Source organism: Stegostoma tigrinum, chromosome 1, assembly GCF_030684315.1.
Source record: "Stegostoma tigrinum isolate sSteTig4 chromosome 1, sSteTig4.hap1, whole genome shotgun sequence".
Classification (NCBI taxonomy): domain Eukaryota; kingdom Metazoa; phylum Chordata; class Chondrichthyes; order Orectolobiformes; family Stegostomatidae; genus Stegostoma; species Stegostoma tigrinum.
The window spans coordinates 122,947,934-122,974,224 of record NC_081354.1 but is presented as its reverse complement, the minus strand read 5'-3'; the positions used below and the strand labels follow the sequence as shown (position 1 = coordinate 122,974,224).

Sequence of the window (26,291 nt, the reverse complement as noted above, 5' to 3'; positions counted from 1 at the left end):
TGCCTGCGCTCCTGCTGGTCCCTGTCATCAGCCAGACTACACAGCTGACAGCAATGCCCATTTGGTGCCAATCTGAAGCCAAGGCTTGAGGGTGTACTGCAAAACTATTCATAGTCTTTCCCTGAGACGGGCCATGTTGCAAGAAACTGGGGTATAATTCACCTCAATATTGACACTGTCACCGTAAGTGAGATTTGACATGCTGAGAGAAGGCAGGTTGAAACAACAAGACGATGGGTACACCTTTTTCAAGAAGTTCCTTCCAGAAGACTAGTGGCATCTTCATGGGGTGGGTTTCACCATCAAAAGTGTACTTACTTGGCACCTCGTGATCCCCATCCCTGTGGGATAAGCAAGCATCTGATGGCTGCCCAGCTCACCAGAACAAACAATGAGCAAGCCATGCCACCAGGCATACGTTGGCACACTTGAGGCGGTAGATGAGGCGAAGGATTGATTCTATACTGACCTTACATTATTCCTAGTCTAGGTTTCAACAAGTTATGCCCTCCAATGCCAGAATCAGGAGCAATGTGAACCTTAGGAAAGTTACAAGTGGCAAGGAAACATGAGAGAATATCAGACTCCAGAGCCTTTCTCCTCCTGGCAAAATATCTAGGGCCTTGGCATAACCACAAACCTGCACCATCAGGAAGACAAGCACAAGACCTCAGGCAACACAAACAGTCCAAATGCATTAACCTAGCTTTTCATTTTGCTCAAGCTTTTAATTGAATTTGATTCTGCTGTGAGAGTCTGCACAACCCACTGAACAACTGTAAGCATTGGCGGCATTCAAACCAACATCCCCAGAATGTTAGCCCAAAGACATGCCCCCCTATGCCACCACCTCATTATGCCTACCCAACAACAGGCACTTCTAAAGTGTGCTTTGAAATGTTTTAACATGACTAAAACATGTTGGCATGCAATTCATTGCCATTATCTTGCTGGCGCTGTGACCTGGCAGGGCACAGGCCTGGCACTGCTTTGCTGTGATGAGGCTTTGCACAAGCTTCATACTGATCTGCTGCGGTGGGATTTGCCGCCTTCAGGTCTGTTTTTGGCCCACGCAGCACTTCATCTGGACACGGGTGCATGCACGGTAAAACCAAAGTCAGCCACCAACATCAACAATTGAAAATCAATCCCCTTCCATAAAAGCCTGTTCAAAAATAAAATAAAAACGAAATATTTGCACTGGTTTCGGTTTCAAGACTGACAGAAATTTAAGTGGCTGATAGCCAGCGGCAGAGTCACTGAGTTGAGAAGTCCATTGAAGTGCTCCTCAAGCACACAGAATCAGAACAACAAAACAATTCAACAAATCAGGCAGCATTTCAAAACTAACAAACAGCATCAGAAAGGAAAAGTTAATGTTTCAAAAGTAGCCTTTCATCAGAACTTAAAACTTAAAGAGAAGCAGGTGTTTGAGTGGGAGAGATGGCACAAATAGGTGCCAGAAAAGGTATTGCATCTACCGAGTAACTGGGTTGAATGTTTGAAGGTGTCAAACAGAAAACAATCAGCTGATGGAATAGATCCCCAGTGAGGTGATAGGGTGGTGATAACAGAAAACAGGAATACCTGAGGGAAGGCCCACACACAGAAAATTGTGAACAACGAAACAAAAAATGCAGATGCATGTAATATGAAATCAAAGAGAGGAAACAAAAACTGGAAACGCAATTGTTCTATTCATCTTCCCTCTTCTCCAGGGTGATAAATCTCCCAAACTCCACACTGGCCACATCAGTTAGTAAAATGATCCTCATAAATCATCTGAACACAGTGAAACAAAAAACCAAGAGCCCTGGAAATACTGAGCAGGTCGGGCAGCTTCTATGTGAAATTAAACCAAGGCAATGCGCTTTTCACGTCTGAGTGAGAACCAGAAGCAGAGATTGCACCCTGGCTTCAAATTCACCCCTGGAAATTAGCTACCCTTTTCACCTTACTCGACAAACAGACAATTTGCCTGTTGAACTTTGGCTGGCAAGTGGGCCCTCGAAGCTGCACAGCTAATCCGATGAAAGTCAGGCACCTTCCAGCTTGGCAGGAGCACGGGCCTGCAATAAATGTAAATAACTGAGTTGGTGCTTCAGCACACAGATGGGGTTTAGCTCAGTTAGCTGGATGGCTGATGCACAATGCAATGTAATACCAACAGCATGGGCTCTATTCCTGTAATGGCTCAGGTTACTATGATGGACTCTCCTTCTCAACCTCCCCCTTTGCCTGAGGTGTCGTGACCCTCAGGTTAAACCAACACCAGTTGTCTCTACCTAATGAGAGCCCTATGTTCTGGTGAAACTATGGCTTCAAATTACTGCCCTTTGCTTTTAGAACAAATATAAGATGAGCAGCCAGCCTACACTACTGAAGGGTTAGTTCCCCTATAGGATGGCCTTCTGCTATGTCCACACCCAGGCAGGCAGGAGGATCTGTACTACTGCCTGGAACATTGGTACTCCTGCACCCCACTTGGACCCAAATCCAGGCATTTAAAATACATCCAGCCATATGAAGAAACCGGAAGCTGATGGGAAAATTCCTTTAATATTGGTTAACAAGGCTCTCCATGAGAGTAACTGGCTGTCCACTGGACAGGGCTGGGCAGCTTTGCCTTCTGTGAACACATATCACTCGAAATGAATGGCACCAGGAACAAGGCCAGTGAAACTAACACATTGATCCGTGTCAGGATTTCTCGGTCCGTTTCAGACCTATGATCAACGTACAACACAAAGTATTCACTCAATCTTTTAAGAGTATCAGCTATAATCCCAACAAAGGTAGCAGGAAGCTGTTAAATTAATGATAATAGCCTAAAAATCAATTATTCATCAGGGTCTGATTAACTCCAAGGCTGAGTGTATTTAAAAGAGCAAAACATATTATATGTTGTAAAACAGACATTACAGCAAAGCAGCTGGTTCCTGTGTGTGAGGCCAGCACATCCCAGCCAGACAAACTGTTCGGCAGAGCCCATGTAGATGAATTAAAAACGTAACATTCTGGAGGAATTCAGCAGGTGTGGCAGCATCTGTGGAGAAAGGAACAGAGTTAACGTTTTGAGTTCAATATTAATTCAGATGTCCAGCGTCCGCACTAGTTCGCTTTAATTTGAGTGTGTGGTGTGCAGTCCTGGATAAGGGCAGTTTGAGGTAATTCACTGTCATCAGTCTTCCTTTGTCTTTGCTTTGTGTGGGCTTGACTACTGACGAGATCACAATAAGGTTTACTGCATGATAGCCATAAGAACACCATTTATCAGGCATAATGGCAAGGATATTAGGGAGCAGGCACAAACACATCTGTGTCCTCTGAAAGTTAAAGCAGCACTCCTCGTCACCACTCACAGATTGGGTGGCATCAGTTGAATGAGTGGAATCACTATAATAAGTACATGTGCCCCTTCAGAAACAATACTTTATAAAACAGTGGGCAGCCTATATTATCTTCAATAGAAAGACTTGCCCTGGTATATTTAATGTACAATCTAATTTCCAAACCTTGAGGAACATTCATACCAGTGGTATGGCAGGATAACTCCAGGCAGGATGAATATTTTCAGTCTGTACATGTTCAGAATTATATGAAGCCAGTAAGAATATAAAGTTGTCACTGGATCCCAAGGGCACCAGGCTATTTTGGAAGGGTGGTCTATTTCTGGATGCATAAAGCATTTGCTGTGTTCATGCAGCCTTTTCCACAGGCATAGATTTGAGGCCCCAAACAGCTAAGCTAATAACATTCTGGGGGAACCAAGACGAGTAACTGATCAAATCACTGACATTTCTTTGCTTTTTAACTTCAAAGTTCAAACTCAGCACTCGAGACAATGAGAAACTTGTTATGTTTGTACCACTGACCTGCTGATATAGCCTCTGATCTTGCTACCCGCACAAATTCAGCAGTGGTTTTGCCTCCTGAGGTATCACCTCAGCCTCAGGCTCACTTTTTATCTGCTGTGTGAACAAAGAATAGTACAGCACCAGAACAAGCCAATTGCACCACCAAGCCTGCGGCAACAATGATGCCCTTCAAAACTAAAAATCTTATGCATCTATGAGGTTTGTATCCTCCTATTCCTTGTTTGTTCATACATCTGTCATGATGCCTCTTAAAAGTTCTCTTGCACCTGTCTCTGCCAGCTTCTCTGGCAACTGCCACATAGATGTGGAGGCTTTGGAAAGGGTGCAGAAGCAGTTTACCAGTATGTTGCCTGATTTGGAGGCTATTAGATATGATTGTACAAACTTGGGTTGTTTTTACTTGAATATCAGAGGCTGAAGGGATGAGCTGTTCCAAGCACCTATCATTCACTGTATAACAAACTTGTCTCTCACAACTCCTTTAAACTTTCCCTCTGCTACCTTAAACTAATGTCATCTAGTAATTGGCATTTCTACTCTCGGGGAAAAAAACACCCCCACTATCGATTCTATCCACGTCTGTCATAATTTTGTAAACTCCTATCAGCTCATCCCTTCAGCCTCTGATATTCAAGTAAAAACAACCCAAGTTTGTGCAATCTCACCTCATATCTAATAGCCTCCAAACCAGGCAGCTGCTAAACTGCTTCTGTACCCTTTCCAAAGCCTCCACATCTATGTGGTAGTGTGACAACCAGAACTGTACGCAACATGTCAAATATGGCCGCACTAAATTTCCATCCAGCTGCAACACGTGTGAACCACCTTCTGGGTGAAAGTGTTGCCCCTCAGAGGTCCCTTTTAAATCTTTCTCCTCTCATCTTGAAATTATGTCCCCTAGCTTTGAACTCCCCATTCTTAGGGAAAAGACCTTTGCTATTCACTATATCCGTGCCCATCATGATTTTATATACCTCTATAAGGTCACCCCTCAACTTCCTGAGCTCCAGTGACAAAAGCTCCAGTTTATCCAGCCTTTCCTTACACCTCAAACCCTCCAATCCCAGTAACATCCTTGTAAATCTTTCCTCTCCCTGGCCAATTCAATAATATCCTTCCTACAGCAGGGCAACCAGAACTGTCCACAGTACTGCAAAAATGGCCTCACCAATGTCCTATATACTCGCGACATGATGTCCCAACTCTTATATTCAATGGTCTGAGCAATGAGCAGAAGTGTGCCAAATGCCTTTTTTACTACTTATCTACCTGTGATTCAACTTTCAATGAACTATGTGTCTGAACTCCTAGGCCTGTCTGTTCTTCAATACTCCCCAGGGCCCTACCATTTACTATGTAAGTCCTGCCCTACTAATTACTATGTAAGTCCTGCCCTTGTTCATCTTACCAAAACTCAATACTTCACATTTATCCAAATTAAACACCATCTGCCACTCCTCAGCCCGTTGGCCCAATTGATTAAGATCCCTTTGGAATCTCAGATAACCTTCTTCACAGTTGACTATATCACCAGTTTTGGTGTCATCTGCAAATTTACTAGCCATGCTTCCTATATTCTCATCTAATTATTTGTCTAAAGGGTAAAGAACAGTGGACTCAGCACTGATCCCTGTGGAACACTACTGGTCACAGGCCTCCTGTCTGAAAAACAACCACCCTTTGTCACCTGCTTCCAAGCCAATTTTGTATCCAGTTGGGGAAACCAAGCGGAGGCTTGGGGACCGCTTTGCAGAACACCTCCGCTCAGTTCGCAACAAACAACTGCACCTCCCAGTCGCAAACCATTTCCACTCCCCCTCCCATTCTCTAGATGACATGTCCATCATGGGCCTCCTGCACTGCCACAATGATGCCACCCGAAGGTTGCAGGAACAGCAACTCATATTCCGCCTGGGAACGCTGCAGCCATATGGTATCAATGTGGACTTCACCAGTTTCAAAATCTCCCCTTCCCCTACTGCATCCCTAAACCAGCCCAGTTCGTCCCCTCCCCCCACTGCACCACACAACCAGCCCAGCTCTTCCCCCCCACCCACTGCATCCCAAAACCAGTCCAACCTGTCTCTGCCTTCCTAACCTGTTCTTCCTCTCACCCATCCCTTCCTCCCACCCCAAGCCGCACCCCCATCTCCTACCTACTAACCTCATCCCACCTCCTTGACCTGTCCGTCTTCCCTGGACTGACCTATCCCCTCCCTACCTCCCCACCTACACTCTCTCCACCTATCTTCTTTACTCTCCATCTTCGGTCCACCTCCCCCTCTCTCCCTATTTATTCCAGTTCCCTCTCCCCATCCCCCTCTCTGATGAAGGGTCTAGGCCCGAAACGTCAGCTTTTGTGCTCCTGAGATGCTGCTTGGCCTGCTGTGTTCATCCAGCCTCACATTTTATTATCTTGGAATTCTCCAGCATCTGCAGTTCCCATTATCTCTTTGTATCCAGTTGGCAAGCTCTCCCTGAATCCCTGTGATCTAACTTCACTAAACAGTCTACCATGTCAAAGTCCACGTAGACAACATCTTCTGACCTGCTCTCATCTATGTTCTTGGTCACATCCACAAAGAACTCAATCAAGTTTTTGAGATACTATTTGCCAGGCATAAAACTATGCTGACTATCCCTAACCAGTCCTCGTGTCTCCAAATCATATAACCCCTACCTCTCAGATTCCCCTCTACCCATCATTGATATCAAACTCACCGGTCTATAGTTCCCCAGCTTCTCCTTGGAGCCTTTCTTAAATAATGTGACAACTCTTGTCACCCTCCAGTCTTTTGGCACCTCACCAATGGCTGCTAATGACACAAATATCTCTGCTTGGAGTCTTGCAATTTCTTCCCCAGCTTTCCACACTACCCTAGGACATGTCTGATCAGATAGCAGAGATTTATCTACCTTCAGGATTTTTAACGATTCTAGGACCTCATTTTCTGAAATGTGGACTGTTTTCAACACATATTTCTCCAAGTTCCCTAGCTTCCATGTCTTTCTAAATACTGATGTGAAACATTAATTTAGTATCTCTCCCACCTCCTCTGGTACTACACATAGACAGCCTTAATGATCTTTAAAAGGCTCTGTTCTCTCCCTTATTGCTCTTTTGCCCTTAAAATACTTGTGGATTCTCTTTGGATTATCCTTAAACTTACCTGCCAAAGCTATCTCATACCCACTTTTTGCCTCCTGATTTTCTCTTAGGAACACCCCTACTCCCCTGATACTCTTCAAGAGATTCACTTGACCCTAGTTGTCTATACCTGACACGTGCTTCTTTATTCTTGATGAGAACCTCAATATCTTTATTCATTCGTTGTCCCCTATCCCGAACAGCATTAGCCTTCATTCTAGCAGGAACATATTGTCTCTGAACTCTTGTTATCTCACTTTTGAAAACCCTTCACTTAGCAGTCATATCTTTACCCACAAATAAGCCACCGCAATCAACCTTTGAAAGTTCTTGTCTCATTCCTTCAAATTTAGCCTTAATCCAATTTAGCATTTTAAACTTTTATACAAGGCCTATCCTTTCCCAAAACTATTTTAAAACCGATAGAATTATGTTTATTGGTCCCAAAGCCCGCCCCAAATAACATTTTGGTCACTTCCCCGCTCTTATTTCCCAAGAGAAGGTCAAGTTTTGCTCCTTCTCCAGTAGGTACATCTACATATTGATGAAGAAAACTTTCTTGAACTCATTTAACAAATTTCTCCCCATCCCAGCCTTTAACACCAAAGCAGCCCCAGTCAATGTTTGGAAAGTTAAAGTGCCCTACTATTACAACACTATTATCCTTACACAAACCTGAGATCTCTCTACATACTTGCTGCTGTTTTCCTGCTGAATACTGAGGGGGCCTACAATCCCATCAAAGTGGTTACCCTCTTCCTTTTCTGAATTCAACCCATACAGTTTCACTTGACAATCTCCCAGGAATATCCTCTCTCATTACTGCCATAATGTTTTCCCTAATCAAAAACACGACACCCCCACCTCTTGCCTCCGTCTCTATTCTTTCTATAGCATCTAAAGCACAGAACTTTGAGCTGCGAGTTCTGTACCTCCCACAAACAAGTTTCCATAATAGCTCTATGATATCTCAGTCCCATGTTCCCATCCATACCCTGAGTTCTTCCAGCTTTTGCATTGAAATAAGTTAAATTTAATTCTTCAGAGTTACCTCATTTTCTGACATGTTATTGTCTGTTTTGTTCTAATGAACTTTTGAACCACCCTCAGCTGTCATTCTATTCTCAATACTGCTTAGGATCTACCCAGACCCCCTCCATTCTGGTTTAAAGCCTTCAGAGTGGCCATAGCAAATCTGCCCACTAGATTATTGGTCCTCCTCCAGTTCAGGTGAAACTCATCTCTTTTGAACAGGTCTCTTTTGCCCCAGAAGAGATTCCAATGATCCAAAAATCTGAATCCTTGCCCCCTGCACCATCTCCTAAGCCAATCATTTATCTTCCCTATCTTCCTATTCCTAATCTCACGAGCAGATGGCACCAGAGATTACCAGGTTTGAGGTTCTGCTTTTTAGCTTCCTACCTAACTTCCCGGATTCCCTCTGCAATATCTAATCCCTTTCTCTACCTTTGTTGTTTGTACCAATATGAACAATTACCTTCGGTTGATCACTCTTCCCTTTGCCAACTTGCTGCAACCTCTCTGAGACATCCTTGACCCCTGGCCCCAGGGATGCAACACATCATACTGAATTCTCGATTAGAACCACAGAAATGCCTATATCCATCTCACTGGCTCATTGCAGGTCCCTTGTGACTTTCACCTTTTGCATCATTCTGCCATGAGGGACATTATCAAAGTTTTGCTAAAGTCCATGTTGACAATATCCACCGCTTTGCCCTCATCAATCGTCTGTGTCACCTCCTCAACAAACTCAATAAAGTTTGTGAGACACGACCTTCCCCACACAAAGCCTTGCTGCCTATTGCTAATTGTTTTCAAAATCTGATTTCTCTTAAGTTTGGTGTGTATTATATAATCACTTGTTTTGTGATGTACTTGCTCATGAGAAGTTTAACCCAACCTGAAAGAATTTCTGGGCATTTCAGCAAAAGCAAGACTCCTAAATTATATATTTTGGAACAAAACACAGAAATACTAAAACCACTAGCTTCTAGAAGCTATTACCCTTTCAAACCCATGCTAAAAAATTGCTACTGTATAATTTACTATTGTTAAAAACATTCAAAAATATAATTAATGTGCAACACGTTTACCTTTCGAGTTTTATAAAACGTTCTAACGCTAACCTCAAGATCTGTTCTCAGTGCCGAACAAGAATTGTTTCAGGATGACCATGTAAACGTGGACCTGGGATATAGCAACCCTATGGAAACATGCTAGGAGTTGGGATGACTGGCAATTTGACACTGGGAAGCTGTGAAAATGTACACCTGATGTCTTCCCCTCGCCCTGGCATTTTATCAGCAGTAGAAACCTCAGCAGTGCAATGAGCCAGCTAAGTACCCTGGCAGCCTCCCAGAAGATTTGAGAGAATCTCTCCTTCCTGTGTACTCAATAGCCATGGAAGAATTGCAAGCATCCAAAACCAAGGCACCAATGCCTAAGGGTGAACCAAATTATCACAAGAGCCCACTTACCCTTTAAAAATAACTAATCTCATCTCCAATGGCTCCTCATCAAGGAGACACACACTCCAAACTGAAGCCTCACCAATGGTCACTTGTAACATTAGAACTCCCAAGGCTGCCAACATGACACCAATTCATAAATCAGGCTGCAATTTGATCGTCAGCTTAGTGATGATGTGAATCATGTTTGGACCACATTCCTGGTGAATCACATTACTAGGGCTGTGAAGAGGGCTTTAAGCTAAATCATGGGGGTGGGTGGCTGCAGTTGTATGGGAAACTATGGGAAAAGTTAAAAGTGGTGGGCGGAACTCAGCTGAGGGGATTAAAGTTTCCAGAGCAAATAATAGGACAGAGGGTATCAGAAGTGTCAGGAATCTAACTTCAGGCAAAGCAGATAAGAGGACAGCTATCAGCAGGTGGGTAGTCAACACAGGATTGAGGGTGTCATACTTAAATGCACACAGTATACAAAGCAAGATAAATGAGCTTGTGGCACAGATTGAAATAGGCAGTTGTGGGTATCACAGAGATGTGGCTGCAAGAGGATCAGGGCTGGGGACATGGGTGGCAGAATGGCTCAGTGATTAGCACTGCTGCCTCACAGCACCAGGTACCTACACTTGATTTTAGCCTGATGTTACTGTCTGCACATTCTCCCAGTGTCTGTGTGGGTTTCTTCTGGATGCTGTGGTACCATCCCACAGTCTAAGCGGCACAGTGGCTCAGTGGTTAGCACTGCAGCCTCACAGCACCAGGGACCGGGCTCAATTCCCACCTCGGGCAACTGTCTGTGTGGAGTTTGCACATTCTTCCCATGTCTGCGTGGGTTTCCTCCGGGTGCTCCAGTTTCCTCCCACAGTCCAAAGATGTGCAGGCTAGGTGGATCGGCCATGCTAAATTGCCCGTAGTGTTCAAGGGTATGTGAGTTATAGGGGGATGGGTTATAGGGGGATGGGTCTGGGTGGGATGCTTCAAGGGGTGGTGTGGACTTGTTGGGCCAAAGGGCCTGTTTCCACACTGTAGGGAATCTAATCTAATCTAAAGATGTGTATATTAAGTGGCTTGGCCACGCTTATAAAATGCCCCATAAGGTCCAGGGATGTGCAAATGAGGTGGGGTAGCCATGTTTAGGAAAGAAAAATGCCATGCAGGGTTACAGGGATGAGTCTAGGTGGGAGGGTTGGTGTAGACTGGATGGGCTGAATGGCCTCTTTCCTTGATTCTAAACATCCAAGAATACACATCCTAGTGAAAGGGTGGGCAGAGGGGCTTGTTAGTAACAAATGAAATTAAATCAATAGCAAGAGGTGATCATCAGGTCAAGGGCATAGAATCTTCTTGGGCAGAGGTGAGGATCCACAAAGGGAAAATGACACTGATGGGAATTGTGCCCAGATGTGGGCACAGAACAAATCAGCAGTTAGAAATGCACTATTACAATGATCATGGGGTTTTCAAAACTGCACGTGGACAAGAAAATCAGTTTGGTAGTGGATCTCAACAAGACAAATTTGTGGAATGACAAAAGATAGCTTTTTGCAACAGCTTGTGGTAGAGCCCACACGGGAACAGGCAGTCCTGGATTTAGTGATGTGTAATGAGACAAACTTGATTAAAGAGCTTAAGGTAAGGGAATTCCTAGGGGGCAGTAAGCCATTTCAGTGTGATTGAATTCACCCTGCCATTTGAGAGGGAGAATCTGGAATCAGACGGCAAGGTATTACCATTGAGTAAATGTAACTGCAAAGACATGGGGCTGGAGCTGGTCAGAGTTGATTGGAAGGGGGCCCTAGCAGGAAAGACAGTGGAGCATACAATGTGAAGATTGCTGAAAAGCAAGACAATTGGGAAGGAGTTTGAAAAAAAAGGCAGAGGCAACTGAACAAAAAGTTAGGATAGAAAATAAAATATGACAGTAAGCTAGCTAGGAAAATAAAAAAAAGATTGAAATAGTTTTTCTTAAATATCTAAATGATAAGAGAGAGACAAGAGTGGACAATTGACAACTATAAAATGATGCTGGAAGTAATAAGGGGGAACAAAGAAATGGCAGAGGAACTGAATAGGTACTTTACATCAGTTTTCAAAGTGGATGACACCAACAAGCATACCAGAACTTCATGAAGGTTGGGGGCAGAGGTGAGTATATTGGCCATCACAGAGGAGAAGGTGCTGGGGAAGCTGAAAGGTCAGAAGTGGATAAATAACCTGGACTAGAATTCTGAAGGAGATAGCTGAGGGGATTGTAAAGGCATCAGTGGTGATCCCTTGGGTATCATTGGAGCCAGGGAAGGTATCAGAGGATGGAAAATGGCTAATGTAACATGCCTGTTTAAGAGGGGAGAGAGATAGAAGACAGGAAATTATATACTGGTCAGAGTATCATTGGTAAGATTTTAGAGTCCATTATTGAGGGTAAGATTGCAGAGTACTTGGAAGTGCATGGAAAATAGGGCTGAGTCATCATGGCTTTGTCAATGGAATGTCATTCCTGACAAATCTGTTAGAATTCTTTGAGGCGATAATAAGCAAACTAGGCTAAGGAGAGCCAGTCGATGTGATCTATTTGGATTTCAAGGAGGCCTTTGACAAGTTGCCGCACAGGAGGCTGCTAAATAAGATAACAGCCCATGATGCTGGGTACATGGTACTGGCATGGATAGAGGGTTGTCTTACTGGCAGAGGCAGAGAGTAAGGAAAAAGAGGTCTTTTTCAGGATGGCAGCTGGTGACTAGTGGAGTTCTGCAGGCATCAATGTTGGGACCATAACTATTCACCTTATACATTAACGATCTGGATGAAGAAAGTGAGGACATTATTGCCAAGTTTTCAGATGGCACAAAGATAGGTGGAGGGATAGGTAGTGTTGAGGAAGCACAGATACTGTAGAGGGATTTGTACGGGCTTAGAGAGGGGCAAAGAAGTGGCAGGTAGAATACAAATGTGGGAAAGTATGTGGTTATGCATTTTGGTAAGAAGAATAGAGGCATAAATTATTTTTTAAATTGGAAAAGACTTTGGAAATCTGAAACACAAAGGGAAGTCCTAGTTCAGAGCTCTCTTAACAGACAGGTTAAGTCGGCAGTTGAGAAGGGAAATGTAATGTAAGCATTCATTTAAAAAAACTAGAATACAAGAGCAGAAATATATTCTATACGCCTCTAGTCAAACTGCATTTGGAATATTGTGAGCAGATTTAGGCCCTCTGTCTGTGTAATTTCCTGAACAAGGGCCTCAACCTGAAAGGTCAGCCTTCCTGCTCCTCTGATGCTGTTTGGCCTGCTGTGTTCATCCAGCTCTACACCATGTTATCTCAGATTCTCCAGCATCGGCAGGTCCCACTAGGCCCATTAGAATACATAGTTTCAACCAAAACTAGTAAACATATTGATGTTAATAAAATGTGAGGCTGGATGAACACAGCAGGCCAAGCAGCATCTCAGGAGCACAAAAACTGACGTTTCGGGCCTAGACCCTTCATCAGAGAGGGGGATGGGGAGAGGGAACTGGAATAAATAGGGAGAGAGGGGGAGGCGGACCGCAGATGGAGAGTAAAGAAGATAGGTGGAGAGAGTATAGGTGGGGAGGTAGGGAGGGGATAGGTCAGTCCAGGGAAGACGGACAGGTCAAGGAGGTGGGATGAGGTTAGTAGGTAGATGGGGGTGCGGCTTGGGGTGGGAGGAAGGGATGGGTGAGAGGAAGAACAGGTTAGGGAGGCAGAGACAGGTTGGACTGGTTTTGGGATGCAGTGGGTGGGGGAGAAGAGCTGGGCTGGTTGTGTGGTGCAGTGGGGGGAGGGGACGAACTGGGCTGGTTTAGGGATGCAGTAGGGGAAGGGGAGATTTTGAAACTGGTGAAGTCCACATTGACACCATATGGCTGCAGGGTTCCCAGGCGGAATATGAGTTGCTGTTCCTGCAACCTTCGCGTGGCATCATTGTGGTACTGCAGGAGGCCCATGATGGACATGTCATCTAGAGAATGGGAGGGGGAGTGGAAATGGTTTGCGACTGGGAGGTGCAGTTGTTTGTTGCGAACTGAGCGGAGGTGTTCTGCAAAGCGGTCCCCAAGCCTCCGCTTGGTTTCCCCAATGTAGAGGAAGCCGCACCGGGTACAGTGGATGCAGTATACCAAATTGGCAGATGTGCAGGTGAACCTCTGCTTAATGTGGAATGTCATCTTGGGGCCTGGGATAGGGGTGAGGGAGGAGGTGTGGGGGCAAGTGTAGCATTTCCTGCGGTTGCAGGGGAAGGTGCCGGGTGTGGTGGGGTTGGAGGGCAGTGTGGATGTGCATGGATTAATCCTGGAAAGTTAGCACAGACTTGTTAAAGGCAAGTATGCTTGACAAATGTAGATCATGTTTTGGAATAATTGAATATGAAAGTTGTATATTTTTACTGATTTTAAAACACATTTAATAAGATGTCAAAAGAAGTGCCTGTTAAGAATTCATTGCATTTGGTAAAAGTGCAGAATAAATGTTTGAGAGCATGAAAAGATGTTGGAGTAAATGAGGGCAGTGTTAGGTAATCCACAAATTTTAAAAAGTCAATAAAGCCAAACAGAGCATAAAAATTGAATTGGCTTGGCAGAGGGATCATTCACCATCCAGAGAACCAGCGATAACAACAATCAAGCCATGCCCAGGAGCCCCATAAGAATTTGGTGACAGGTGGGAAATCTGCTGGCTTCATTGGAGGTCCTGAATCTGTCCCACAGTGCAACCACAAAGCAACGTCACCAGGAGCAGAGGCTATTGATAATACTGCAAGTGGACCCAGGAGAAGGAGCATCACTGGAACCGCTGAACTCAGGTTAAGTGAAGGATGGTTCACTGGGGCCCTTCAGGCATGACTGATGTTGGATTAACGTCTGCCTATTCATTGCAATTGAGGAAGAGTACAAACTTCATGTTGCCTGTTCATTGTAGTAAAATAACCTAAACACACTGCTGAAAGGTTGCTTACTCAAATTGGGCAAGACAAGCGCCATTTAAAGCCATCTTGTACTATTTAAAACCAACACACGCCTCTTTAAAAAGAGATGCATTCTGACTGTAGCAGGCACTGGAAGTACTTGGGAAAGGCAATCTGGCCCTGAAGGAGGGGGAATATGGCACAATGGAGCAGAGAAGGGAAAACTAACTAAAGAACTGTTGATGCTTGAAATCAGAAACATGAACATAAATTGCTGGAAAACTCAGTTGGTCAGGCAGCATCAGATCCAGTGACCCTTCCTCACAATGGAGCAGAGCAGAGACAGAGAGAGCTAGAAATGTCTCTGACACTGTAACCCTTAATGGAAGAGCTGAGTGGTGGCACACAAGCTAACAGCCACGCATCGACAGACACAGGATTAAAGACCCCATTCCCACAACTAGCACAACTAATGTAGTTATTAAAAACCATCCGACGACTGCCACAAACATTACATCGGACAGATAGGAAGGAAACTAGCCATCAGAATACATGAACATCAGCTAGCAGCAAAACAACACAACAAACTTCCCCTAATCTCAGTACACTCGGACAATGAAGGCCATCAGTGTTTAACTGGGACAAAGGAACTAAAGTAGCCTAAGCCAAACATAGACACGCATGGGAATTCCTAGAGGCTTAGTTCTCAACCCATAATGCATTCAACAAACATATAGAACTGGGCCCATATACAAACCCATACAGATCAAAATCAGAAATGACACAACTCACCATAATGGACCAGAGAGTATAAATTCCAAGCAGAGTGGAACGACATCACTGATGAAGTTACCGAGCATGGTGATGAAGCGTCTGAACAAAAGTGGCAAGCAAGTCAACAACCTCAGTGCACTTCCTCATTCTAAACTGTGATTTCAAAAAATGCTGAGATGAGTTTTTGCAAGCAACACTGCCTCTCATTAGCACTTGATTATTTCTCAAATGCCAAAGCTTTTCCAATGTCGCCAGAGCACAACACTTTAAGACTCTTTCACCTGGATCGTGTTCTCAGTTTCCCAATGCTATACCATGGTCTGGAATTTACTGTCAGAAGCAAATGTAGGTCATGAGCCTGTGAAGGTGTTCAGTGAGACTGAAGCAGCAAGCTTCCTGTTCATCACCATTTTGATGCGGCAAGTGATGGCCTGGTGGCATTATTGCCAGGCTGTTAATCTAGAGTCCCAGATAATGTTCTGGGCCACCACAGAAGATGGTGGAATTTGAATTCAAGCAAAATATATCTGGAATTTAGAATCTAGTGATGATCAATAATCTATTGTCGATTATCGGAATAGCTCATCTGGTTCACTAATGTTCTTTTGGAAAGGCAGCAAGCCATCCTTACCTGGTCTGGCCTACATGTGACTCCAGACCCAGAGCAATGTGGTTGACTCTTAATTGCCCTCTGAGCAATTAAGGATGGACAATATCTGCTGGTCCAGCAAATGATGCCCTCATCCCATGAATGAATACAAAAGAACTTCTTAATTGCCACTTCACTTACGATCCAAATAATGACATTCGATGGGCTCTCCCCCTGCCATCCAAACAGAGCAATGCAGCTCCGCAGCCTCAGAATTACCACTGAGAGACTGGCCTGCTGCTGAAGTTGCAAGAAGAATGAGAAGGCACCTCCTTTTAGAAGTGCTGCACCGCCGCCCCCACTCTCTCCCACCTCCCCCTGTGCCAACCCCACACACCTCACCCCCAAGCCCGCAGGGAAACTAGAGAAATGTTTTTCTTTGCTGGAGCCAGGGAGGCTAGAATTCAGTGATCAGAGGTTTAGCCTCTCCAGTGACAGTGTTGGCCTGGAAATCCTGCCTCTGCCATCATGTGCCATCTCCTTGGGCAATTGAACCTTTCAATACAATACCCCTCCAACCTGGAAAACCACCGGAAAGTTACCTCAGACTCTCTGCACGGCAGGGTGCCACTCAGTTCTCAATAAAATGCCCCTTAATTGGGCCCTGTCTTTCAATTTGCACTGCTGGTAAAATGAATGGGCTTGGGGGGGCTGCATCAGGCATTTTCCCCAGTCCTGTGCCTGCCAAAAACTCCAGTGAGAGCCAGCAATATACAACACAACCTTTCCTAGTGCTCCTCATTATACTTTTGCACATACCTGTGCCACAACAAACCAGCTCTTCTCTGCTAAATTTGCCTGTGCTTGTCCAATACCTAGATAATTGTATTGAACCCAGTGATCAAGCAAAAATCATGTCCATATTGAGTTATAGAGGTTTACAGCATGGAAACAGGCCTTTTGGCCCAATTTGTCCAGGGTGCCCAATTTTCACAACTAATCTAGTACCATTTGTGTGCATTTGGTCCATATTGTTCCATACCCATCCCATCCACATTACAGTCCAAACGTGACCTTTAATGTTTTCTTTAAACGTTTTTCTTGAAACGTTTCTTTAATCAAAAAATTGTACTTGCCTCCACCAATACCTCTGGCAGCCCATTCCAGACACTCACCACCCACTGTATTAAAAAATTGCCCCTTAAGCCCTTTTGTATCTCTCCCCTCTCACCTTAAACCCATGCCCTCCAGTTTTAACCTCCCTTATCATGGGAAAAGCTATTGGCTATCTATCCTATTTATGCCTCTCATGATTTTATAGACATTTTTAAGGTCACCCCTCAGTCTACTATGCTCCAGGGAAAAAAGTCCCAGCCTATCCTGCCTCTCCTTAAAACTTCATATCCAGGTAGCATCTTAGTAAATCTTTTCTGCACTCTTTTAGCCATTCCTCCCCAGTTTATAGAAATTAGTAAACACTGATGTCACCTGTACTACAATTTCAAAATGGCTGCTAAACTGGCACAAACCCAATTGAGGTAAGGTGTACATTTGCAGGATTCTGGGAGTAATAGGCATATTTTCAGCTTCAAATGATCTAGAAAGTGAATTCCTTCAGCGTTTCTAGGAACTACCAATGCTGGAATCTGAGATAACACAGTGTGGACCAGGAGGAACACAGCAGGTCAGGCAGCAACAGAGAACGGGAAAGTTGATGAAACAGGTCAGGACCCTGTCGAGGTGCCCACCCCCAACTATCCTACCTGCCTCCATAAATTTCTTTATTATGATTTTAACATGAATCTTTACCTCAGAGCGTGGAATGTACAAGACAGGAAAACACCATGTGTCCAATTGTCCAACAACAATCCAAGTTATCTCTCATGTCTTTCCGTTGGATATCTTAACACACATTTATTAAATTTCTGTTCAATTTCCTAATACAGCTGGCAATTTTCCCCAAACCCAAACCACTTGTTACCCTCCTCCCCACATCTTTCCCACCACCTACCCTCACCTTCATTTGCAATCTATCTGTACATTCATTGTGTTCTGAGTCTATCAGGTAGATCTTAACCAACAATTTACTTTGCCACTTTTAAGAGTGAAATGATGGCTTTTGTTGGAGATTTGTGGGAATGAAGCTGTTAGGTAGTTTTACTTCTGCAAGAGAATGAAATCCAAAGAAAGAGGTAAATCATATGGAATGTTCAATGTTCATAATAGCAACACTTTTTAACCGATGGAAGATAGACTGATCATTGGTAAAATGTACACAGCAGCCAGACATTGAGCTATAGGCTAAGGAATCTGATTAAATTAATGTATGAAGAATGCTTTCAGTTAAGTTAGCTTAGGCCATGATACTAACCCAAATCCATTTCTGAGAGATAATGTTGAGGGCTGTCCTATGTCTGTTCTTACTGTGTATCAAATTAACTGCCCAGCACAGGCACTGAGTATTGATTTCCACCTGAAATCAGCAGGGCGTTCACTTCAGCCGTAATGAATAAATTTCCTGCTTCACAATATTAGACTAAACTGAGAACAGTCTCACGCAGTTTTTACTACTGAAATTGAATCAGAGTAAACGCTCTATCACTTGAACTACGTACTGCAGTTGCAATATATAAACGATATACTACAATAGCTAATTATAAATAAATTCAATGACACAGCAACTGAGAGGGAATAAACAGTAAATAGAAAATGTCTCGTAGAATATTGAACAGGATATGCTTCAAATACGTTGTAATCTATTGCTACAGACAGAAGCTGTTTAACACCCATGCACATACATCAGACTAGTCCAAGGGAGTTTCTCGGTACAATTAAGACCCTCAAAGGATTCACAGTTTATTAGAATTCAAAACGGATATGTGGCCAGCCTGTGCCCTCCCATGCCCACTCTGTGTCTCACACTTTACATGATGTGCAGAGCTGTTGACGTGTTATGCGGCCTGGCCACCCATGGACCTATTGAAGACATTAAGTGTTTATTAAATACTTCATGCTGCCCCCTGCTACTATTTTCCAAAGGCATGGGGCGATCAACATCAAGCATGTAGCCCAGCGTTTACTGTGCCAGCTGGTGTTGGGCATCGGCATGACCTCCATTAGGGTCCATTCAGATGTCTGGTTGTTAGTTATCCCTGTTTGCTAATGTAGGGCCAAGGAAATTTGTTGTGATACTGGACAAACTTCTTGATTTGAACTAGATACTACAATGAGCACTGCTACAAAGATATAGATACCTGTAGTTTCACTATAACCACACTGAATTCCACTTTATTACAACCAATTGTACATGAGTTGGTTAGCTCATTTGGCTGGATGGCTGGTTTGCAATACAGAGTAATGTCAACAGGATGAGTTCAATTTCTACACTTGCTGAGGATCCAATGAAGGATTCTCCTCTTCACCTCTGCCATTGCCTGAGGTATGGTGACGCACAGGTTAAAGCACCACCAGTTTTCTCTTTTACTTTGATTTGACATATCTAGGTGAACCTAGGATGACATTGTTATCATCTCTAATTTAGAGAAGATCCACATTCCTTCCTGACTTGGAGTCCAATCTTCAGTTCACAGCTGATGGAAGACTTCTGTGGAATCTTGCTTCTTTAGAGATAATGGGAACTGCAGATGCTGGAGAATCCAAGGTAATGAAGTGTAAAGCTGGATGAACACAGCAGGTCAAGTAGTATCTTAGGAGTACAAAAGCTGATGTTTCGGGTCTAGACCCTTCATCAGAAAAAAATGGTGTTGAAGGGTCCAGGTCCGAAACGTCAGCTTTTGTGCTCCTAAGATGCTGCTTGGCCTGCTGTGTTCATCCAGCTCCACACTTTGTATTTTTTTCGAGCCTGCTGTAATGACAAAATTTCATGGTCTTACGGGTCAACCAGATGTTACAGCATGTGGATTGCAGTTTTTCAAGAAAGCAGATCAGCACTAACTTCTCAAGGGCAACTAAGAACAGGCAATAACAGCCAGCAACACCCATATCCCACATGTGAATAAAAAAATGAACCTGCCACTCTGTACAGCAGTTGCTCTATAGCAAGTCAATCCAATTTACTTCTATCCAGGGTCCCCAACCAATTAAGAATAGAGGGTGGAGCAACATGTCTGTTCTGATATTTCTCATTAAAGGGACCATGGTCTATATAACAAGCATTTGGTTTGAGACTGCAGCAACCACAGGCAGAGACTTGGAAAGTCTGCCCCTTCCCTCCACCTGGGGTCTCTATATTTAATCCTACTGTCCTGCTGAAGGCTTCCAAGGACTCCAGTGAGATTGCATGTCCATTAGACATTAATGAAGCAGTCAACATCTTCAGAAACAGGGATGGAAGTGGCTGATTATGGTTCCTCCAGCCTGGAGAGAGTACTCTGAGAGAATACAAGGCCTAGGGCATTATGATAGTTGAATGAGTGAACACTTTCAGGTGATAATCCCCACACTCCGACTTTCACAACTTTCTGCTGCCCTTGGACATTAACGTTTATGGATGAGATAATGATCAATGCTTTCCATGCAAGTCACATCTTTATACAAGTCTAAACCTAAACAAAGAATTGATGTTGTGCTGAGCTTAATGGTTTAATAATGCATGGGAAAGGTTTGGAATCATCCAATCGGATCCAGTAGCTTGGCTATTTTATAATTTACTTTAGCTCAGCAAACAGAAGGGTCTAGGCCCGAAACATCAGCTTTTGTGCTCCTGAGATGCTGCTTGGCCTGCGGTGTTCATCCAGCCTCACATTTTATTATCTTGTATTTGTGAGTATTTGGCCTAGCCACAAGACCGGCTGCTCTTGAGTTCAGCTCTGAGTGTGCTGCTACATTCGGGCGGTAGAATGTATTCCCATAATATTCTTTCTGTTTCTGCACAATTTCCTCGAGAATTGAACATGTGGTGCTATGTGCCTTTTACAGGGTTTAACCCCAGTACCATCTGCTTCTAGTTTGAGTCCAAGTGACTGAATAACATAGTATACAAGATGCAGAGAATTAATTTCAGTTCATTCTTTGACTTATTTTTCTCAAAGTTTCTCAAATTATTTTGAATTTGCCTCAAAGATGCTTTTTAGACGTTCACATTTGGTTTTATCTTGGTGTTGTTGGCTTTGGTGTTCTCTTGTGGGATTTGGCACACCTCACCAGATACACAAGTGCATCACTTGGGGCAGTTTGATCAGATATCAGTCGCTTCTCTGAAAGCTGATGTGTGTCTTCCCAGATTAATGCATTGTCCAGGAGGTTGTCAGCTGCATCAAATGTGTTTTGAATTATGACAGGACAGTAGTTGGCAAATCGTGAGTTTTCACAGCCGTTGAGTATTCTAAATGTCATGTAAAGTATATTACTATGTTGAAATTGAGAAGATGATGACCTCAGTAACAGTTGATGGTTCTCCATAAGCCCAGTTAAAAAAAAATTAACTATCTGTTGTGATTCTGGACTAATACATGGTCCAACTCATTTCTTTTAGTGTTGTCAAATATCCATGGATAACACAATGACTGATCAAACCACCTGTGAAGATGTTGCTATATGTTACGTAGAAGGAGAAGAGCCTCAGAGAAACACTGTTTGTTTTCAAAATGACCAAAAGTAATATTAATGCAATTTTTTAGGCTGAGTATGCATCATTTAGATTTCCAAGCATAATAGATTTTTCATGTGCTGTAAGAGATTATATTATCCATTGATAGATTAAATGGTAACTGTACCTTCTTCAGCACGTTTGTAAACTGGAATGATAGACATTGCATGTGATAGTTCTTACTGTCACATTGTATTCCTGTAAAGCTTAGGCACTATGTTTAAAAGGAAACATGGAATATAGACACAATTCATGCACAAAATGGGCTCTCAAAGTGTCAGATGATTTATTTGAGGCTTTTAGATGGACAGATACAGACTTTCTGAACACATCTCTGAGAAGATCCTTAAAATGCTAATGGTGTAGAACTGGATGAACACAGCAGGCCAAGCAGTATATTCATCCAGCTCTGCTGCTTGGCCTGCTGTGTTCATCCAGCTCTACATCTTGTTACCTCAGGTTCTCCAGCATCTGCAGTTCTTACTATCTCTAAAATGCTAATAGCCCTTGTTTGTGCTGAAGCTCTCCCCATTTCATTGGAAGAGATTTAAAAACTGTTAGACCTAATGAAGTCAGGATTTCAAAGAAAGTCATTCAGCAGGGTAATCATAGCTGAAATATTGGAAAATTAAAGAATCTGCATGGTAGATGAATTATGGATGGGGATGGAGTGGGGTTGGTCAGGAGCTGTGAGAAGCCTCAATGTTGATTTGCTCATTGAGGGGAAGTGGAAAGGTGCCTGTGACACTGGGACCCTGTTCACAATGGACATCCATTAAGGTGCTTCTGCCTCTCTACCCCAGTCTCTCTATCAAGACAACACACTTTCCCAACACCTCCCATGCCAGTGTCATACTGAGTTCTGTATGAAATCCCACCTTTCCACTCTTATGTCTTTTCCGACTCCAACAGTTTAAATTTGGGGACTGCTTACTGTACGAACAGCAGTCAGTGTGGAAAGCTGTCACTGCTAGGATCAGACAGCTGTCAGTCAGTTGGATTGGCTGGCAGCTTCCTGCATTGGGACACACTCATAAGTGAAGGGTAGACACTCTGCTTTCAGCCAGTTAATGGTTAACTGCTGCAGGGCAACTGGCATTGGCTAGGATGGTCTCCACATTGACTCCAGGTCATCCATTAAGATCTACCATTAGGAAAGATGCATTGATTTGGAAGGTGTGTTCATCATAATGATACCAGGTCTTAAAAAAATTATGAGATTAGGTCGCATAAATTTGGTATACATTCCTTTGAGTTTGGAGGCACAAATAACAATCCATTCATGGTGTGTATAATAATCAAAGAATTATTTAGGGTGTTTGAATTATTTCCTACATTGGGTGTTTCAGATCAAGAGGATATAATACTTAACTTGGACCTGGGCAATTTAAGTGTGAAGCTGGGAAGTATTTTTGACACACAGCATGTACTAGATATCTGGAACTTGCTCTCCATAATATTGTAAATGCTGCGGCAATTAAAATACTCAAAATTGACACCAAGGTTTGCTGTCAAGGAAAAAAGAGGTTGAGGTATGTTCCAGCCATTAAATAATTAAACTGGAGGACAGTCGAAGGGCTGAATTGTATTCTCCTGCACCTTGTCCCATTTTGTGTTAAAATGTTTTTTTTCTCTTGTGAATAAGATTTGTGTTGTTACAATGTATGGTGATCCTGTACTAAACAACTAGTGTAACAATACAAGATATGGCACCATTTAAAAAAAAATGTATTCCGAGAGTGTGGACATCACTCGCAAGTTTGGCATTTATTGCCCAAGTGAATCAATAGTTACCACTAGGCACAGCAATTAAAAGTCAAAGAAGTTGGCACAGGGCTGCAGGCAATTGTACTCCTAACCACCTTAAAGCAGCTCCAAGTGAGTAAACAGCAAGCAATCCTTTCGATTTATTCTTACAGTAATCCAAGCGTTTTATGATATATATATGTTTCATTTATTTTTAACCTACATCCAACTTCTCATACTGTTCTGTGCGATTATGAACTATTTGATGTCAAGTTTTCTACATAATTCCAGAAAGCTTCAGCACTAATTGGCCCATCGGAAAGCACAGAGACCTGTAATGATTAATATTTTGGAATGGCTGATCGCTAGTTTCCGATAGTTATTGGCACAGTGTTTTTGTTACAGTAGATTCGGGCAGCTTTTCATTTATTCGCAAAAGATAATCACTTGATATTGAATGTGGCTATTTGGTCTGCCTCGAGCACTATCAGGCAGTCTGTGCGTATTTGCGTTTAGTTGCCATAGCAAATCAGAATTTTACCTTGACCTCGAAATGCAAACAGCTTTATGTAACTGTTTAAACAATCCGGCGACCTCATTTCCCTTTTAGCCACGCGGAAGCTAATACAAATACAGGAATTGGATTGCTATTTTCCCCTCGATATATCATGAATTGAAGAGTTTAACCTGGTCGCCTCGCTGAATTACAGAATCGTTTGTTACCTTCTGTCGCCCGTTGCTTTATTGGATCAGCTCCTTTTCACAATGTTCCTTAGACAGCCAGCCCTGGACGCCACTTGGTCTTTGTTCCGCAGTTTCTCGCTGCAATTCATCTGAGCAGCCGACCATGTCCCATTCTTATCAATCCTTCTACAAGTTCTCCTTGCTCATTTCAAAATTTGGGAAAGTTAAGTTTATTATAGCGTAATATTACCTCTATCGTGATTATACAAGTAATTCGATTAAGGTAATAAAATCACAAATGTATAATGCAATCACGATGTTACCACTCACATTCATAAAGACATATAACGATGTAAATAATTCTAGAAGCAGTACTATTTTTTAACAAGTATGGAAAATATTGAACTTAAGTTACCAATGGTAAGGATGACTAGCGTATTTTTATATGGGAATATTAAATGTATTAGATTATTTATGAAACACACAGGAGTGACTGGCCAGCGTGCAAATATCTGCTAGCCATTGACCAGCTCAGATTTCTAGAATGCTTTGGCCCATAGGTGATGATTAATATATAGGTTGTCCGCCCTGAGCAGCCCGAACAGCATCCCAGCTTCCTCGTAGTCACAAATGGTCAATCAAAAAAGAGATTGCGGTAACTAAGAACACAAGATACTTCAGCAGAAATGGTTGATTACATTTTGTTTCAACAATCTCTTTCTTAAGTTTTGAGCGAACCTAGAAAATTACCGAATGCCAGCTTCTCGTTATTTCTGTTCCCCACGTAAATAAACATCTAATCACAACGGATGTAAAGAGTTGACAGATGCGCGTTGTTCCGAGCAGCAGCATGACACGCGCGGTCCTGAGTTTCCGTTTGCCTTCTCTGTAGTTCAGATTATATTGCTGGCAGATCTGGAGGGGTGACACACGGGAAGCAGCTGAGGACTGAAACGTGAATGTGTGAACAAATATCTCTTCAACTTGCCAACCAAGACGATAACATCGACATTGTTCTTTCTTTGATCGTACGACCATCCTTATCCACATTTCTGAAGTTGTGAGAATAAATGGAGCTTTATGGAAAGGTAAGGCATTGCTTTATTACACTCACGGGCTTCGTCTTGCAAGACCGAATCGGTGATATCGGGAAGGGTCTTTGTGAGTTTTGGACAAAATTCTGCGAAAACAGTCTGTCTTTGTCCCGACTGCAAAACTTAAGAACGAATATTAACATTCACGTTTCTCCTTATGCACGCATTTTTAGGATATTAGGGACATTTATTATTGTTGATGAATGCTTGCTACAAAATAATTTTGCAAGGATGCAGATACATTTAAAAGGTATGAAATAACGTGAGTAGCATAGATGATATACAAAAAATAATACATTGCAAAATTTGTTCACATTTCCTGGCTGTTTGTTCTAAATACCGATCTAACATGATGCTAAGCATCCTTGCTCGTATCCTTTGCTTCCAACCTTATTTCTGCCAATGCCGTGCGCTATCAGTGTTGTTGGGTGGTAGTGTTTGGCCAAAGGGGGACTGGGACAGAGAGGCGAAGCGCCGGGAATGATGGGATCTGTAGTCCGATAGCCGTGGCCGCTCCCTCCCAACATGCTGAGGCGCCCCCTGGCCACGGAACTACAGGTCCCAGAAAGCAGCGCGTGAAAGACGCACGCGCAGCGGCGTGGCCATGTCAATACAAAAGTGGGTGACAGGAGGAGGGAAGTGGCTTGTTCCGCTCGGCTCTCTCGGTATCCTCGGAGGGATCGCCAGCGCTCTGGCAGCATGAGACACGAGGCACCCGTGCAGGTCTGCTCTTAACCTTTCATCTCGTTACAACTCCTACCCGATGCACACGCAGTCCGAGTGAGACTTCTTGAGCAAGGAGATTGCTTTAAAACGCCTGTCATTGAACATAATTTTTTCCTCCTTCATGACCACAATAACTCGTATCGTTATGCACAGTTTGAAAGGTTATTGACGTCTAGGTCAAATCGCCAGCTGGAATTGAATTGTTCAGTGCAGAAATTTTCAAATATTTAAATGTAGAATTAGGCATCCAGTTGTTTTTGTTTAAATGCATTAAGAATTTTATTTAACCAGTGTATTTTTTTCCCGAGTTTTTATTCATCCTAGGTTTTGTCCCTGCTTTGGTGTGTGCTCAATATCTTAGCCTTTACGGGTTGTTCGTGTGAAAGGGGAGAAAAGGGCAGATGGAATTGTGATGACAGATGTGTTTCCTAGTCAAGAATGCATCTTTCATTTGTGCTGCTCCCTTAGTATTTGAACACACTTGTCTCCCCTACTGATCGCGGATAGCTCGTGTTTTAATTTAGGTGGTACAGTCATTTACCAAGATGTCTGGGCTGCAGTGGACGAGAGCCTGTCCATCTGACTTAAACATACCGACTTTTCTTCCCATTCCCAGGGGGTTACCTTTCCCGA

The 26,291-nt window shown here is 43.2% G+C and overlaps 1 protein-coding gene and 1 long non-coding RNA gene across 3 annotated transcripts in view; one reads left to right on the top strand and one right to left on the bottom strand.

The window, feature by feature from the left end:
- Positions 1 to 2,621: 2,621 nt before the first annotated feature.
- On the bottom strand, positions 2,622 to 24,963 carry LOC132210004 (uncharacterized). The gene is made up of 3 exons (XR_009446120.1): positions 24,589 to 24,963; positions 23,878 to 24,040; positions 2,622 to 3,046 (listed from the first exon to the last, which is right to left on the bottom strand). It is a non-coding gene; the product is annotated as an uncharacterized LOC132210004 (long non-coding RNA).
- Positions 24,699 to 26,291, top strand: part of LOC125452456 (ras-related protein Rab-3C) — a 175,415-nt gene continuing 173,822 nt past the window's right edge. The window contains exon 1 of one of the 2 annotated variants that reach the window (XM_059648342.1): positions 24,699 to 24,926. In XM_059648342.1, the coding sequence (XP_059504325.1) occupies positions 24,909 to 24,926 (18 nt within the window). In that variant the 5' untranslated portion in view covers positions 24,699 to 24,908. Of the gene's footprint in view, positions 24,927 to 25,538; positions 25,656 to 26,291 lie in introns of those variants that run through there. The other variant, XM_059648339.1, reaches the window with a different exon arrangement.